This window comes from Charadrius vociferus, unplaced genomic scaffold (genome assembly GCF_000708025.1).
Source record: "Charadrius vociferus isolate BGI_N301 unplaced genomic scaffold, ASM70802v2 scaffold278, whole genome shotgun sequence".
NCBI classification, from domain to species: domain Eukaryota; kingdom Metazoa; phylum Chordata; class Aves; order Charadriiformes; family Charadriidae; genus Charadrius; species Charadrius vociferus.
The window spans coordinates 2,303,211-2,316,061 of record NW_009649705.1 but is presented as its reverse complement, the minus strand read 5'-3'; the positions used below and the strand labels follow the sequence as shown (position 1 = coordinate 2,316,061).

Genomic DNA, 12,851 nt, shown 5'->3' with positions numbered 1-12,851 from the left:
CGGGGTGGCTTTTCTCGGCAGTAGTGCTGGTTTATGCCGCGTTCAAGGGCTTGGCTGACTTGTTAGTTGATGAAGATACAGTGTAATGACAGGCCTAGGAGTTAGGCTTGTTTTGGACTAATAAGCAGGTTATTGAAGAGCACGTGTGTCAAATCTAAATGTGGCTTGGCCTTTCTTGCCTCTTTGACACACTTCTCTATTATGCTGGACACTGTATTTGTGCTTTCTGCTTAACACTAGTTGGCCTAATATAGGATATTGTTTTTGTCTACAAACCTGATTTCCCGTAGTTCAAAAACAAAACTAGATAATTATATTCTAGTAAGTTTGTGGAGAGACTGTAGTTCAAAACTTAAAACTGATGAAAGGCCAGATCTAGATCTGGCAGATAGACCTGGAAATACTCCCTGTTTTGACAACGCAGTTAGCTATTTGAGGAAGGAATTAATGAAATGAATCCTGTGTTTAATAGTATGTGGCACTGGATTCTTCATAAATAATTAATGGAGGAGATACTTTAATCGTAACATAAGCATAACTGAGTAAAGTCTAGCTAAATAAAGATTTATATTTCCCTTTTCTGGTCTTAAGTTTCCAATATGTCTGTCATTGACTCTCTATACTGTACGTAATGGTTGGTTGTGAGTATCAGGTTCTGAACTTCAAACCAGTCAGCTAAAAGGTAGTGACCTAAGTGTGTGCAGATTTTTTTTTCTTGTTAATTTTTTAATTTATGTCCTTAATGTAACAAGTATTTTATATTTTTGTCTATATTTTAAGGCATAATGTTTTTAACAACAGTATTACTCCGAAAGAGAATTCCTGGAAAACAGTGGATTGGAAAATACAGATTTTTAGAGCGGTTACTCTTTCAATGAAACAAGCAATGATCCGAAGGCTGGAAATTGAAGCAGAGAATGAATATTGGCTGAGTCGACCTTACCTGACGCGGCAACAGGAGTACAAACATAACACAGAAGAGAGACGTGCAAGATGGGAAGCTTACAAAAGGCTGATGACAGCCAAGTTCCCTGAGCATAGATATATGAGTGATCATTTAGACCACTTAAATGTGACAAAAAAGTGGGCATCTTGAATAATACGGTGCATTTATAATTGGCATGTATTATGCACTACCGTGGGATCTGCTGTTGTACCTATTGTGGTAGTTTTGTAATTCAGTAAGGGTAGATGACAAATGAGACTTTGTTACGGTATACAAAATCTTATAATAAATGCAGTCCTACAGAACAGTGTGTGTTTTCTTATTGTTGTCTCTTTAGAAAAAAGACAGGGATTTTTTTTCTGTGGCTCTATACCATCTGCTTGCCTTCTGTTCTTCAGGGATTTTCCGTAACTCAGCGTGAGTTACCGAGTGCAATGATGATGATTTGAACTAGACTTATAGCTTCAATAATTTCCCTTTGAAAGCTAGAATGCACCTGCTCTTTTGAAAGGGATTATGTGCTAGTACTGACCAGATTGCTCTTACCGGTCCCTCTCCCTGCTGAAGGGACACTAATGTGAGACACAACTCATGGTGCTTACACAGTGCTCACTTCATCAGGCATACAAAGACCAAGATGAACTAGAATTGCAAAGTTAGGTGTATGAGGCTGGAACTCACAGAAGATTGTAAAATGTTCTGGTTCTAAACTTTCTGGAAGGAACTGCTGAATTTAAATGCCAGCATCATTGTCACGTCTGTGTCAACTTGGGTGTTACTGCATTCTCTTACAAAGCTTATTTCTGATCTAAAAGGAACACAGCTGAGTGGCGATCTGATTTCTAAGTTATGTTTAGTGTCCTGAAGGAATATAGTCAGCCTCAGTTAGAGTTTTTATTATTTCCCCTCTCAAGACCAAGTGACCTGGAGTGAGGTTTGTTGCAGCTGGAGTGTAAAACAGTTGCGAAGTGTTTCCGGATAGGCAGTTTTTCTCACTGATCTAATACACACACGCTACAGTTCAGCAATTTTCAGATTCTTTCACATACTTTTATTAAGTTGATGTTGCATTCACTGATCAATTCAAGTGTCAAGTCCATTCATATTTTATCACTTTGGAAAAGAGGCCTAAAATGGTACAACTTTTTTATTTAAACATGAATTATACTTCAGAGAAGTACGAACAGGTCTGAACACTGATGTATAAAATCTTGAATGCACTTTCAATGGTTATAAATGGCTTAAGATAACATTTATGGAAAAGTATACATAAGGGGAAATTGCACAATACAATTAAAACATGAAGGAACTTCCACGCAAAGCAATGTGAATTTGTATTTAATTCATTTATAAAAGCCCATTTTAAAAAGTTACTTCAAGTATTAAACTATAAATGGCAACATGTTTTCTCTGTGCATAGGACTAGTCCTATCTGTAACATAGAAAAAATAATAGTGTCATTATTACATACACATTTTACGCTTTACCTCAAACTTAAATACAGCTCATTACAAGTTTAGGCAGCACAATTAGAAAAAACTATGGAAGCAGAACAGCTGGGACATTGTGATTAGTGCAAATGTTGATGACCCTTGCTGGCAAATACAAAAATAATTGCAGAGATAATCCAGGGGTGTTTAATTCATCCAAGTTAAGAAGGGGACAGGGAGAAGGGGCAGATTTTCACCAGTGGGATTGCTGCCTCTTTCTGTGCTATTTTTGATTGTAAATTGCCGTTCAGAAAGATACAAGTTTCTCACAATAAAGCTGATCACAACAGGTTAAGGGACAGGAGAAATCAGAGAGAAACACGTTAAGCATCTAAGTTGTCAGCCAGGCAATGTAAACGGAAGGGAATCTGCCCACCACCATTAATGCTTTGGTGCCAATAAAGGTGGTCCCAATGCTTCATCCCAACACAGCCACTGGACCGCTGAGCATGTGCTCTCTGTCTCTTGGGGCAGGGGATGGGAAGAAAGATGGGGAAACCCCCCCCAGAATAAAGAAAGCAATCCTGTAAACATTATCAGACTTCACTACCTAATGAAAACAAGATTCAAGTAATTGCTGCAGAAAACAAACGGCCAAACACCAGTTTTAATGAGCATTAAAACTAACTACAACTTGCAGCTTTATTACATTTCATGGCAGTTATGTAGTTAAGAAAAATGCATATAAAAAGCTGTCTATATATACAAAATAAATTGATAGAAATGAGTGTAATAAATGTGTTCAGTATTGTAACAAATCACTTTATAGGCAGCTGCTCTCTTTGGTGCCATTTAGGGATAGAAGAGCCTCTGCCATTGCATACCTAGCTATTTTTTAGGTACTGTGAAAGATGTGTTCTTGATCTGCGCTGAGTTAAAGTAGCCGCTCTTTGGAGCCTCTGTAAAAGCATACCTGAATCCCCCAATTATGTACAATTTTAGACGGTGTCCTCAAAGAACATATACTATGAAGCTCAAAATTTGGGTGGTTTGTTTTGGCTTTTTTTTTTTTTTTTAGTTTTTAATAAATATGGTCAGTCAGTGCTTCAGATCTAGGCAGATCTGGTTAATTTATGTTAGAGTCAGTGCATCTCTTGGTACATCTGCCAGACACCAGCGCTGCTGCAAACGCTGCTTTTTCCTTCCTCTTGGGGCTCTGGTGAGCTACACCCAGACCATACTTCAGCTAGATCAAGAAATTCTTCGAGTGCATATTGAATGGTATTGAACTTAACCAAACTTTCCAAACCCCAAAAGATTGTTTACAATACAGAAAAGCCACACAAGATCAAACAAGGGAAGAAGCAGTACCTGAAAACTGAAGGCATTTAAGCACTCTGGAGAACAGGACCAGTTTGTAAGAAGAGCATACCAAAAGCAGCTCGGTACCTGCGAATTCCACACTCAAGGGACAGCTTTAACAAAAATGTTACCATAATTTCTACACAAATTGCTAAAAATAAAAGTGCCTGAAGTCCCTCTAGAACAACCCTCTGAATATTTAAAGTGGAAATTTTCAATCAAAGGCTTATGATGCATCTAACTTGTGACACTGCAATCTTGGGATAATACTGTAGGAAATGAGTTATGACAGAAACCTACACCTCTTCCTGCCCTCCTCCCATAACATGCCTTTGGTAGGAGCAGCAATTATGTGTATGTTGTACAGTCTGTGAATAAATCATCGTAAGGAAAACACCCCAGTATTAGCTGCGTAGTTTTACGTATACTTTTCTATTTATGGATTTCCTTGCCTCATCTTCACCGGAACAGGTTTATCATCTTAAGACATTTCAGAAATCTGGAGGAGAAACCACACTGAAATCTTGCCCTACGTCAGGCTTCTGTCTTCACGCTGGGAGTTTAATGTCATTTTGTGTGCATGACTCGTGTGTGTATGTGGATTATTTTTTTTTAAAGAAAAATGCAGTAAGAAATACTAAAGCATAGTTTGTAATTGCAGCCAGTGTCAACTATCCCACAGTAACTACAATACTATTTATGGCTTGCAATAGTAATTATTTGGATGGCTCTAAAAGCTTCAGGGCTGTTGTTTTTAGTGACGATCTAGGTATTTTCAAGGCTTGCTGATACAGAGTAGGTTAAAGCACAAAACCAGCACATACATGACCCAGTACTCTAACTAGTCGTTTTCTCAGGATCAGCCTCCCTTTGGACCTCCTGAACAGGCAGGGCTCCTCCATTCACTGGAAGTTTTCCACTCTTCAGTGCATGTGCCAAAAGGACCTATTTCCTGGAGCACCCCTACAGCCCCCCTGCCTCTGCTGGGAGCCATACCCAAGTCTGCTTGCAACTCAACAACCAAACAGCTGTTTGTCCTCACCAACTCACCAAGGAGGGCTTGCTTCCTCCTTTTGCATAATCCACTCTTTGATACAGCACAGAGTGCCCTTGCTTACGGCTAGGGACCTGGCAGGGCAGAAGTCTGAAAGACAGAAGATGTTGTCCTGCTGCCTTAGACGTGATACCTCCTCTGCAGCCAGGGCCTGCCTGGAAAACCTGACTCCCCATCCCACTCACTGGTGGGCCCTTACAGTTCATCAATACAATTCCCTTAAAGAACTTAATTCCTTTCTATCAGTATGGGATTTCTCTTGGTAACCAGTTCTCCAGGGGGAAAAAAAGAGGGGCAGTGAGGTTGGGGGTGGTGAATGTGGAAGAATCATGTTTGAATAATTTTACTACGTTTCATATTTGTGAAATTGACTTTTCAGTAATGCCTGCTTTTACACCAACAGAAACTCTGAGTTATCCTAACTCAAGAGTATCCTAAGCATACTGCTCTCCTCCTTTTCTCAACTGAAACATGAGAAAAGTCTGGGACAAAGTTTACCTGTGGTCTGCGTAAAGATGTCAGAAACATCAGCTCTTCATGAAAAGCCACAAAAATGTCCATCAGATGTACAAAGAACAGGTTTCAGAAGACCAGCACTTGCTACAGAACACACAGGGATTTAGCTCAGTATGTTTACTTGCAGTTTTTCCTGTAGATCACCTATCCTGACTTAAGAAATCAAACAAGTTATACTGATGTTAGCCTACAGTATATATACATTCATATGGGGGTATATTGAGCACTTTGGGGGTTTGCGGGGAAAGAGACCATATTGCTAAATCAGTGATATTTACCATATTAGAGACCTAGATTTTGCTTATAGTTCTGCTAGACAATGACTGTGCATGTGTTACCTCAGCTGTAATACACAGATGCAGTAAAAGCCAGATGATATCCTGGGCCCTCCGTTACAGCTGCACCAGTGTTTGGGGCTGCAAATATTGGTCTTCAGAACAGGCCATTTGAACTTGCAGTCTTCTGTCTCTCTGGTCTTCCCCAAGAAACGTTGCTGGTGCAGTACTGCTGAGGGGTTATATTCAGATGAGCACTTCTCACTTGATATTTGAGAAGAAAAAGCTGAACCTTTCAAGATTAATGTGTAGCAAATGTTTTCGTAAGTTTTGAAATTAGCAAATGCAAAATCTGTTGTGCAAAGTCTGAAGAAACAATCTGCAACTTTTATACTTTGGACTATTCCTTCTGTCTCAAGAACATCCAACAGTGGCCGAATCATGTTCATACGTTCTCAAAGTGTTCTTGTTCAAAAAGATAAAGAAAAATTCATTCTTTCCAAAGACAAAAAATACTTGTTTTAAACCTTACAGTATACTTGATACCTTAGTATCTCCATCACAAACATATTTGACTTAGGTAGCAATCAGTCTGGGAGAGAAACCAAGCAGGTTATTTCAGTCATCAACTCCACTACTACCTTCAGTCTGTATCCAAAGGGCTCACATCTATTTGTAATCCGCATCAACTGAACATCAGAAAAGTTACAGGCAGAAAAATAGTATTTGTCACTTTTTCCAGGTGCAAAATTCCAATACCACTCAAAGATGAGTTAGCAGTCTTTTCTATAGAGGACTGAGGGGAAAAAAAACCCGCATGTTGTTTGCTGTAGGTCTTGAGCTTAGGATAGACTTTATTCCTCACACAGGAAACACATTTTGCCTTTTGTGAACAGGTACATCACTGCACAAAACACTCAATCTTTAGCAATTTCGGCATTACTTAAACTGGACGTGAATGTGGCAGACTAAAGCATACAAATTTTCAGTGTGTTAACACAGACGTATGATCCAATGCTAATTTTCTCCTAAGTACTTTAGATTTGTTTAAATGGTAGTTTAGAACCAATAAAAACTTGTGCCTTTATTAAAAAGCTAAAACAGAAGTATAAAACAGTATTTATAAACCATCAAGAGTCTCATAGAAAAAGCAGTACTCTTCCAGTTTCATTTTCTAACAACACACAATTGCAGTAATTTTTTTCTCAGGGGTACTTTACCATTTTGTTACTGCCTTGTACAGAACACTGCAGACGTTAACACAAAATGTAACAACTATTAATTCCTTTTTGGATTGGCTTTTCTTTGTATGCTGATAGATAATTGTTGGGAAGTAATAATCTGGGTTTTTTCAACTAAAAACGAGTTTGCTTCTTTGAGCTCTGTTCTTGATATGGTTAAATAAATCAAATTAAAATGATGAGATAGCTCAATCCCATAGCAAAACAGCAACACCTGGCTTTTTTATGTTGTTGGCATTGCCTTGCTCCAAAGCACAGCTAGCAGAAGGAATCCTCAGTCCCGAAAGACTTGGAGAGCTATGATCGTGGGGTAGACTGGTTAATAGGAAGAGCAGAGAAGACATCACCCAGTCCCTTCCCCATCACCTGGTGTCTGAACTATGCACAGCCGCACTTCAGACTCACTGGCTATGCTCTATGTTGATTTCCTTTTTCCTTCTCTCCCCCCCCCCCCCCCCCCCCCCTTCCTTTTTTCTTTCTTTCTGTACCTTGGAGACCTGCTATGGAAGTGACTTCTGCAGTGCCTAAGGTATGAAGTTTGCCCATGCGGAGGTAGGAGTCTCTGCAATCTACCCCCACCACTGCAGCATAACAAAAATGCATAGTTCCCACTCTGGACCTTGTGCATCCAAGCAGGGCACTTCAGGATTTGGCCCTTTGGTAGCAGTATGTAATTCAGTGTTGCATAAATGCACATTGAGAATCTTAAGGCATCTGTCTTAACTTCCCTGCTCTGCAATAGTGCTTACAAGAATCCATTGTACTGTGCAGAAATTTGAATTTCTTGTCTCTTCCTAAAATGTTCGCGTTCCATTTTTCACTGATTAACTTCTTCCAAACAAAATTAAGTAATATTCAAGCACAAAATGTGTTGCAGAAACCTAGTGAAACAAAAAAGGTAATTAGTGGAATTATACCATTAGTTTTGAAAAAAAAACAGGTCATAGTGCATTACAAGAATGCAGCTAGGTAACATGTAATTTACAGACTCCATATTCAGGACAACAGTTAAGGTAACTTCAACTCATAATTAGCCTTCTGGAGGTGTGTGGGGTGTTTTGTTTTGTTTTGTTTTGTTTTTTAAGCTCTTACATTTTAGAAGATTATCTGCACTAAGAACATCAATCCATCCTCACTGACCTTTGGCTAAATTAATTTTCAATTAAATTGATAGATATGGGGACAGAAATGATATTTGCCTAGATAAGTCTGAGGGGCTGATGGCTGGGGGAACTGGCCTTCTTTCACAAATCGTGCTCTTTTCTCTGGAATAATCTGGGAATTTTACTTGCCAGCCGTAACTTTGCTTCTGCTGCATGTTATAGGCATAAAATTGAAAATACAACTATCAGTCTGTTACAGGTTACATGAAAGTGCATGGAACAGAAGGTGGATCTCACAGCTATTGCATAATTCCTTACAATTGCAGGGGGACTGGAATTAACCACCTTGGCCTACAGAAACTGTGATCAAATCCAACTGAACAGCTTCAGAATGGCTGAAACATTGTGCTACTGAGTTCACCATTATTTGAAATAACATATACCAACATGTTTTTGTGTTGGGTGCAATTATGCACTATTTATTTACACGGCTTTTAAAACTACAGCAGTCTGGGCAAGTGTGACAAAAAGTACACAATCTTCGTTTATTAAATTTGGCCTGACTTTAGGAAGAGAGGGAGGATAGGAAGGAAACTCATCCCAAACTATTACTAACTAATTGTCTAGCCTAAGCCAGTCACTTACACTCCCTCTCTAGGTCAGTGGAAAGAAAGATTAAGACCTGTCTGTAATACCCTATCAAAGGCTGCTGGGATGAACTGCTCTCAGAAGATACCTATTCCTTTCTACAAAGCATAGAAAAGCCATACTATCCTGTTTAGATAGATTAGCTTTTATATAGCTAGAGGCTGAAAGGAGTCTCTTGCTTGGGACATTCATTTGCACATTTATATGAAGTGTTAGGAAAAGTTGACAAGGGAAAACTCATCATTGGCGGGTTCTCATGGTTGAGCAGGTATTTTTAGAAGTATCACTAACTAGTCTAATTTTGGTTTTGTATAAGTTTACACTGAGCAGCCTGACCAACTTCAGTCCAAGCATCACCCCCCCCCAAAGACCTTTTAGACAGATTTTTCTTTTCTTGAAAACAAACAAACAAAAACCCCTAAAACCCCACCAAAACAATGATTCTAGATCAGAAGGCTTATTTAAAAAAAAAAAAAAAAATCCTAAAAGTACTAAGTTCGCAAAACTCAAATATGGAGGTGAATGACCCAGCCCTCAGAACCTATGGTTGCTACCTGATTTGTTTCTCTTCCAGAGAGAAATATTTAACAAGAGCTTGTAAGCTAACCACAGCGTGAAGTCAACATACAGATGTCTCATTTAGTCACTGAAAATACACCAAGGGAAGTATTCATATATACAGTGGCACTCACTGTATTTCCTGAATGCAAAGTGTGCATCGAGCTCTTACATAAAAGAAGACCACTGTCAATTCCAAGTGTGACAAAACAGTCTGTATGCAGAAACCTGTATTTACCTATTGACCTTCCTTCTTTGTGTGCACACAGCTTCTTAAAGTATACGAGCAGAGCACAGCCCACCGATATATGATTAAGAAAAAGGACAGGTAAGGAGTTATTCCTTAAAAAAATTGCTTCCTCTAGACAGGACTTCCCCTTGAAATTGCCTGTTTAGCAAATTAGATTCTTTTCCCTGGTCAGGTAACAAATCCAGCACTACACACTTTACTCTAAATTACAGGATTAGTCTGACCATCTCAGATCTAGCCAGCCCATGTTTCCTGCACTACAGCATTGCTCCCATTCTTGTCTTCTGGACGGCCATTCTGAGTTTTATTTAGACTTTTCTATTACTCATCCAACATCAGAGGACTCCTCTGCATTCCATGACTAGTGACTTTTGACTTCAAGATGTCTATTTTAGTTTACTTGTACACATACAGAAACAGCAATCAATGATGTTGGTCTTACCTGTTTCTCACTGAGATGGTTGGTTAGGAATAAGCTGAGATCAGCTTTCCAATGAAACTATAATATGCTTTTTTGCACCTAAAATGTGAGAGAATCTCAATTATGTGTTTTCACAGATTTGCACAACAAATAGCAAAGACTTCAAACCAGAAAATACATTTATCATGTTGTACCTATTTTAGAAAAATATTTTCCTCCCCCAATCAAATGTAAAAAGATCCAAAATCTTAGAACAGGAAGTGAGAAAGCGAGAATTATCTATCCATTACCTTAGTGTAATAACTTAGATTAGAGCATGAGACACAATTTAGCTTTAACTTATAAACATGCTGATTTGATTCTACGGAACAAATTTTCTTCTACCAATTCCTAAGGACTTTTAGGCCTTAAAAAAAAAAACCAAAAAAAAAACCAGAAAAGAAGGGAAACACCCACCACAAACAAAACCATAGAATCATTAGAAGTGTTACAGTGCAGGCTACCTGATTTAACATTTTCCTCTTCAGGGCCACTTTCCACCCACTGACTGTCACTGGCTAGCAATCGATTTTGTGACTCACTGAGTGGTCGAGGAGGAAAGGACTGATTGGCTCCAGAACTGAAAAGTAAGCAAAGTCAACAGGAATTCTGTAATAGCAGTAGCTGCTTATTTCAGACATTTCTACAGTAGTGAAGTTACTTAAGAGCAAAGCAAACAAAACCCCCTACACTGCCAATTAAAAATGGCCCCCTGCCCCAACCCTAATTCTCCTATAGGCGCGTGCCAGTCATCAGTCTAAACCCTTACCTGACATAGGCCACCCACGAGTTCTAATGGAAAAAAAGCACAGACTGATAGACAAGAAATGGCATACTGACAACAGTGCTACTGCCACACAGTTAAAAAGAAAACCTAACCAATACTGTCTGGAAGAACAACGTAATGCCATCTTATCCCATCAGTAAATGCTAGGGTTTTCTGCTGAACATCTTCCTAATGCAAAAGGATAGTCTGCTGTTTGCACAAAGGTCCTGCTCTTCTGTAAATTCCACAGGTTATGTTGCCCTGGAAGCAACTTCTCAGTCTTGCCTCTGACACTGCCTTCCCCCCAGCCCCGGCAATGCTTAATAACTCAGGTGAGTGCTGTTGACAACAACCTTCAGATACAAATTCACCAAATTATACAGAAGACTTCTAAAAGGACAAATGCAAACACCCCCAGAAGTTTCACACACTCCTGTGTCTTTGAATCTAAAGCAGGCTTGCTGAAAATACACTGAAAATACAAAACATACAAATTTAGAGAGATAAAAAGTAACGAGCTAAAAATCCTCCAGTGCTAACAACCAGCAATAGCCAGAGAGATCTGCCTCCTTTACAAACTGTGTCTCAGCATGCCTTGCTTAAGCATGCTGGAGGAAATGAAATACAAATAGTACCTTGCCTTTCTCTCATTCAAAAACATATCTTAACCTTTTTTTCCATGGATCATTATTCAGTCTTCCCTAGGACTTTTCTGATCATTGTTAAGAGCCAGTAAGCTCTCCTACTTTCTATATTACTGTTTCCTTAGAGCCATAGCCTCTGTTATAGGTCAAAACCAAGAAACTTTCTGCATCAAGCAGCGCTTGATCCATTCTGTCCTTCCTCTGTTATAGGTCAAAACCAAGAAACAGACTTTCTGCATCAAGCAGTGCTATTTTTTAGTCTTGATCCATTCTGTCCTCTGAAGACTTACAAACTCTGAAGATGACAAGAAGTATAAAAAAATTAATAATTTTGAAACAATTTTTTCTCCAGATGAAGTAGAGTAGATCAGTATCTTAAATGCTATAGTTACCTTTTGGCAGGTTCATTTTGGCTTGAGACAGCAAGTTGCTCTGGATCCATAATCACCAAACGAGTTGGAAAATTACACCCATCGCCCAAACTAAACCAGAAACAAAGATTCAGATCACTGTTTCTAGTTAAATTAACAGAACAAGCATGCATGCAAAAGGCAAACACTACAGGCTTGAATCAATTACTGAGTGCAGTGTTGAACTCCAGACTTGAGCAAGGCAGTTCTACCACTAAGCTGGATAATCAGTTAATTAAATCTTGGAGCTCAAATGATTCCCACCCTATCACTCAGGATGGATTGCTGAGCACAGCACTGGTCTACATATTTCAGAAACGTCACTGTGTAGCCCTAGTTTTACCCCAAACCACTGTGCACAGGTAGTCTGACTATCTGGTATTTATAACCCCAGAAGCTGTAGCACAAATAATATTCTCATGGCTGTGCTTCCCCCTTCACCCATCACTTTGAGGTTAGCAAAGCCTTCTTTTAAAGCAAGTTTAACCAGGATAAAACGTGGTGGCAAAACAGACTGATCCATCTACAATACAGCTTCTGTCTTTTTTTAATCACATGAAAAGTCATGGTAGTTGAGCAAAGAGCTGAGGCAACTTAAGATCTCTTTATTACCTCTGCTGTTTGCTACCAGACCTCAGCTTCACAAATGGGTTCACCAACTGACACACAACCCCCCAAAAGCAGTGTTGAAACACAGCACATTCTTTGTTCTGCTGACTTTGTGGAGTGGAGGGAATGGGCAGCAGATCAGTCTTGCTTCATCGAGCTTCTCTGACGCTTGTCTGCAACTCCCTAACACTGGCTCAGCTGAAATTCTAAAACCACTATTTTGCATCGTATCAGAAATTTTTTTTTGCACTGCTGCTGATTTACATGCACTTTCTCAGGTAGCTTTCAATACTGAAACTGTCATCTACAGCAACAGGAAAGCTGTCAAGTTTTTTCAGGCATAAGACGGGGTGTTCTTACACTGATGTTTCAATGCAGCTAAAGGATTCTGATCTCCTGCGAGTTGTGGATTTTTGCTCTATAATCAGACACTAATACTACCAGCAAGAGATGTACAATTTTTGAAATACACTTCTCAAGGCTTTCCAAACTTCCATATTTAGAAGACCCCTTTCAATGAGACCCTTGTCGTTGAATGAAAACCCTGTGCAGTGTTTGCTCAGTTTTCTCCTGCACATT

The 12,851-nt window shown here is 39.2% G+C and overlaps 3 protein-coding genes across 3 annotated transcripts in view; 1 reads left to right on the top strand and 2 right to left on the bottom strand.

The window, feature by feature from the left end:
- The window catches only part of LOC104291413 (spindle and kinetochore-associated protein 3-like), a 3,324-nt gene extending 2,830 nt beyond the window's left edge, over positions 1-494 (bottom strand). The window contains exon 1 of the mRNA XM_009890645.1: positions 483-494. Within this exon, the coding sequence (XP_009888947.1) occupies positions 483-494 (12 nt within the window). The remainder of the gene's footprint in view (positions 1-482) is intronic.
- Positions 495-785: 291 nt separating this feature from the next.
- Positions 786-1,096, top strand: MRPL57 (mitochondrial ribosomal protein L57). Its single transcript, XM_009890621.1, is given in 2 exon segments — positions 786-852; positions 855-1,096. Coding segments are annotated over 2 exon segments (309 nt in total).
- Positions 1,097-7,286: 6,190 nt separating this feature from the next.
- The window catches only part of ZDHHC20 (zinc finger, DHHC-type containing 20), a 29,798-nt gene continuing 24,233 nt past the window's right edge, over positions 7,287-12,851 (bottom strand). Inside the window, exons 10-13 of the mRNA XM_009890620.1 lie at positions 11,646-11,735; positions 10,308-10,423; positions 9,826-9,903; positions 7,287-7,705 (exon numbers count right to left, since the gene is read on the bottom strand). Of these exons, the coding sequence (XP_009888922.1) occupies positions 9,866-9,903; positions 10,308-10,423; positions 11,646-11,735 (244 nt within the window). The 3' untranslated portion in view covers positions 7,287-7,705; positions 9,826-9,865. The remainder of the gene's footprint in view (positions 7,706-9,825; positions 9,904-10,307; positions 10,424-11,645; positions 11,736-12,851) is intronic.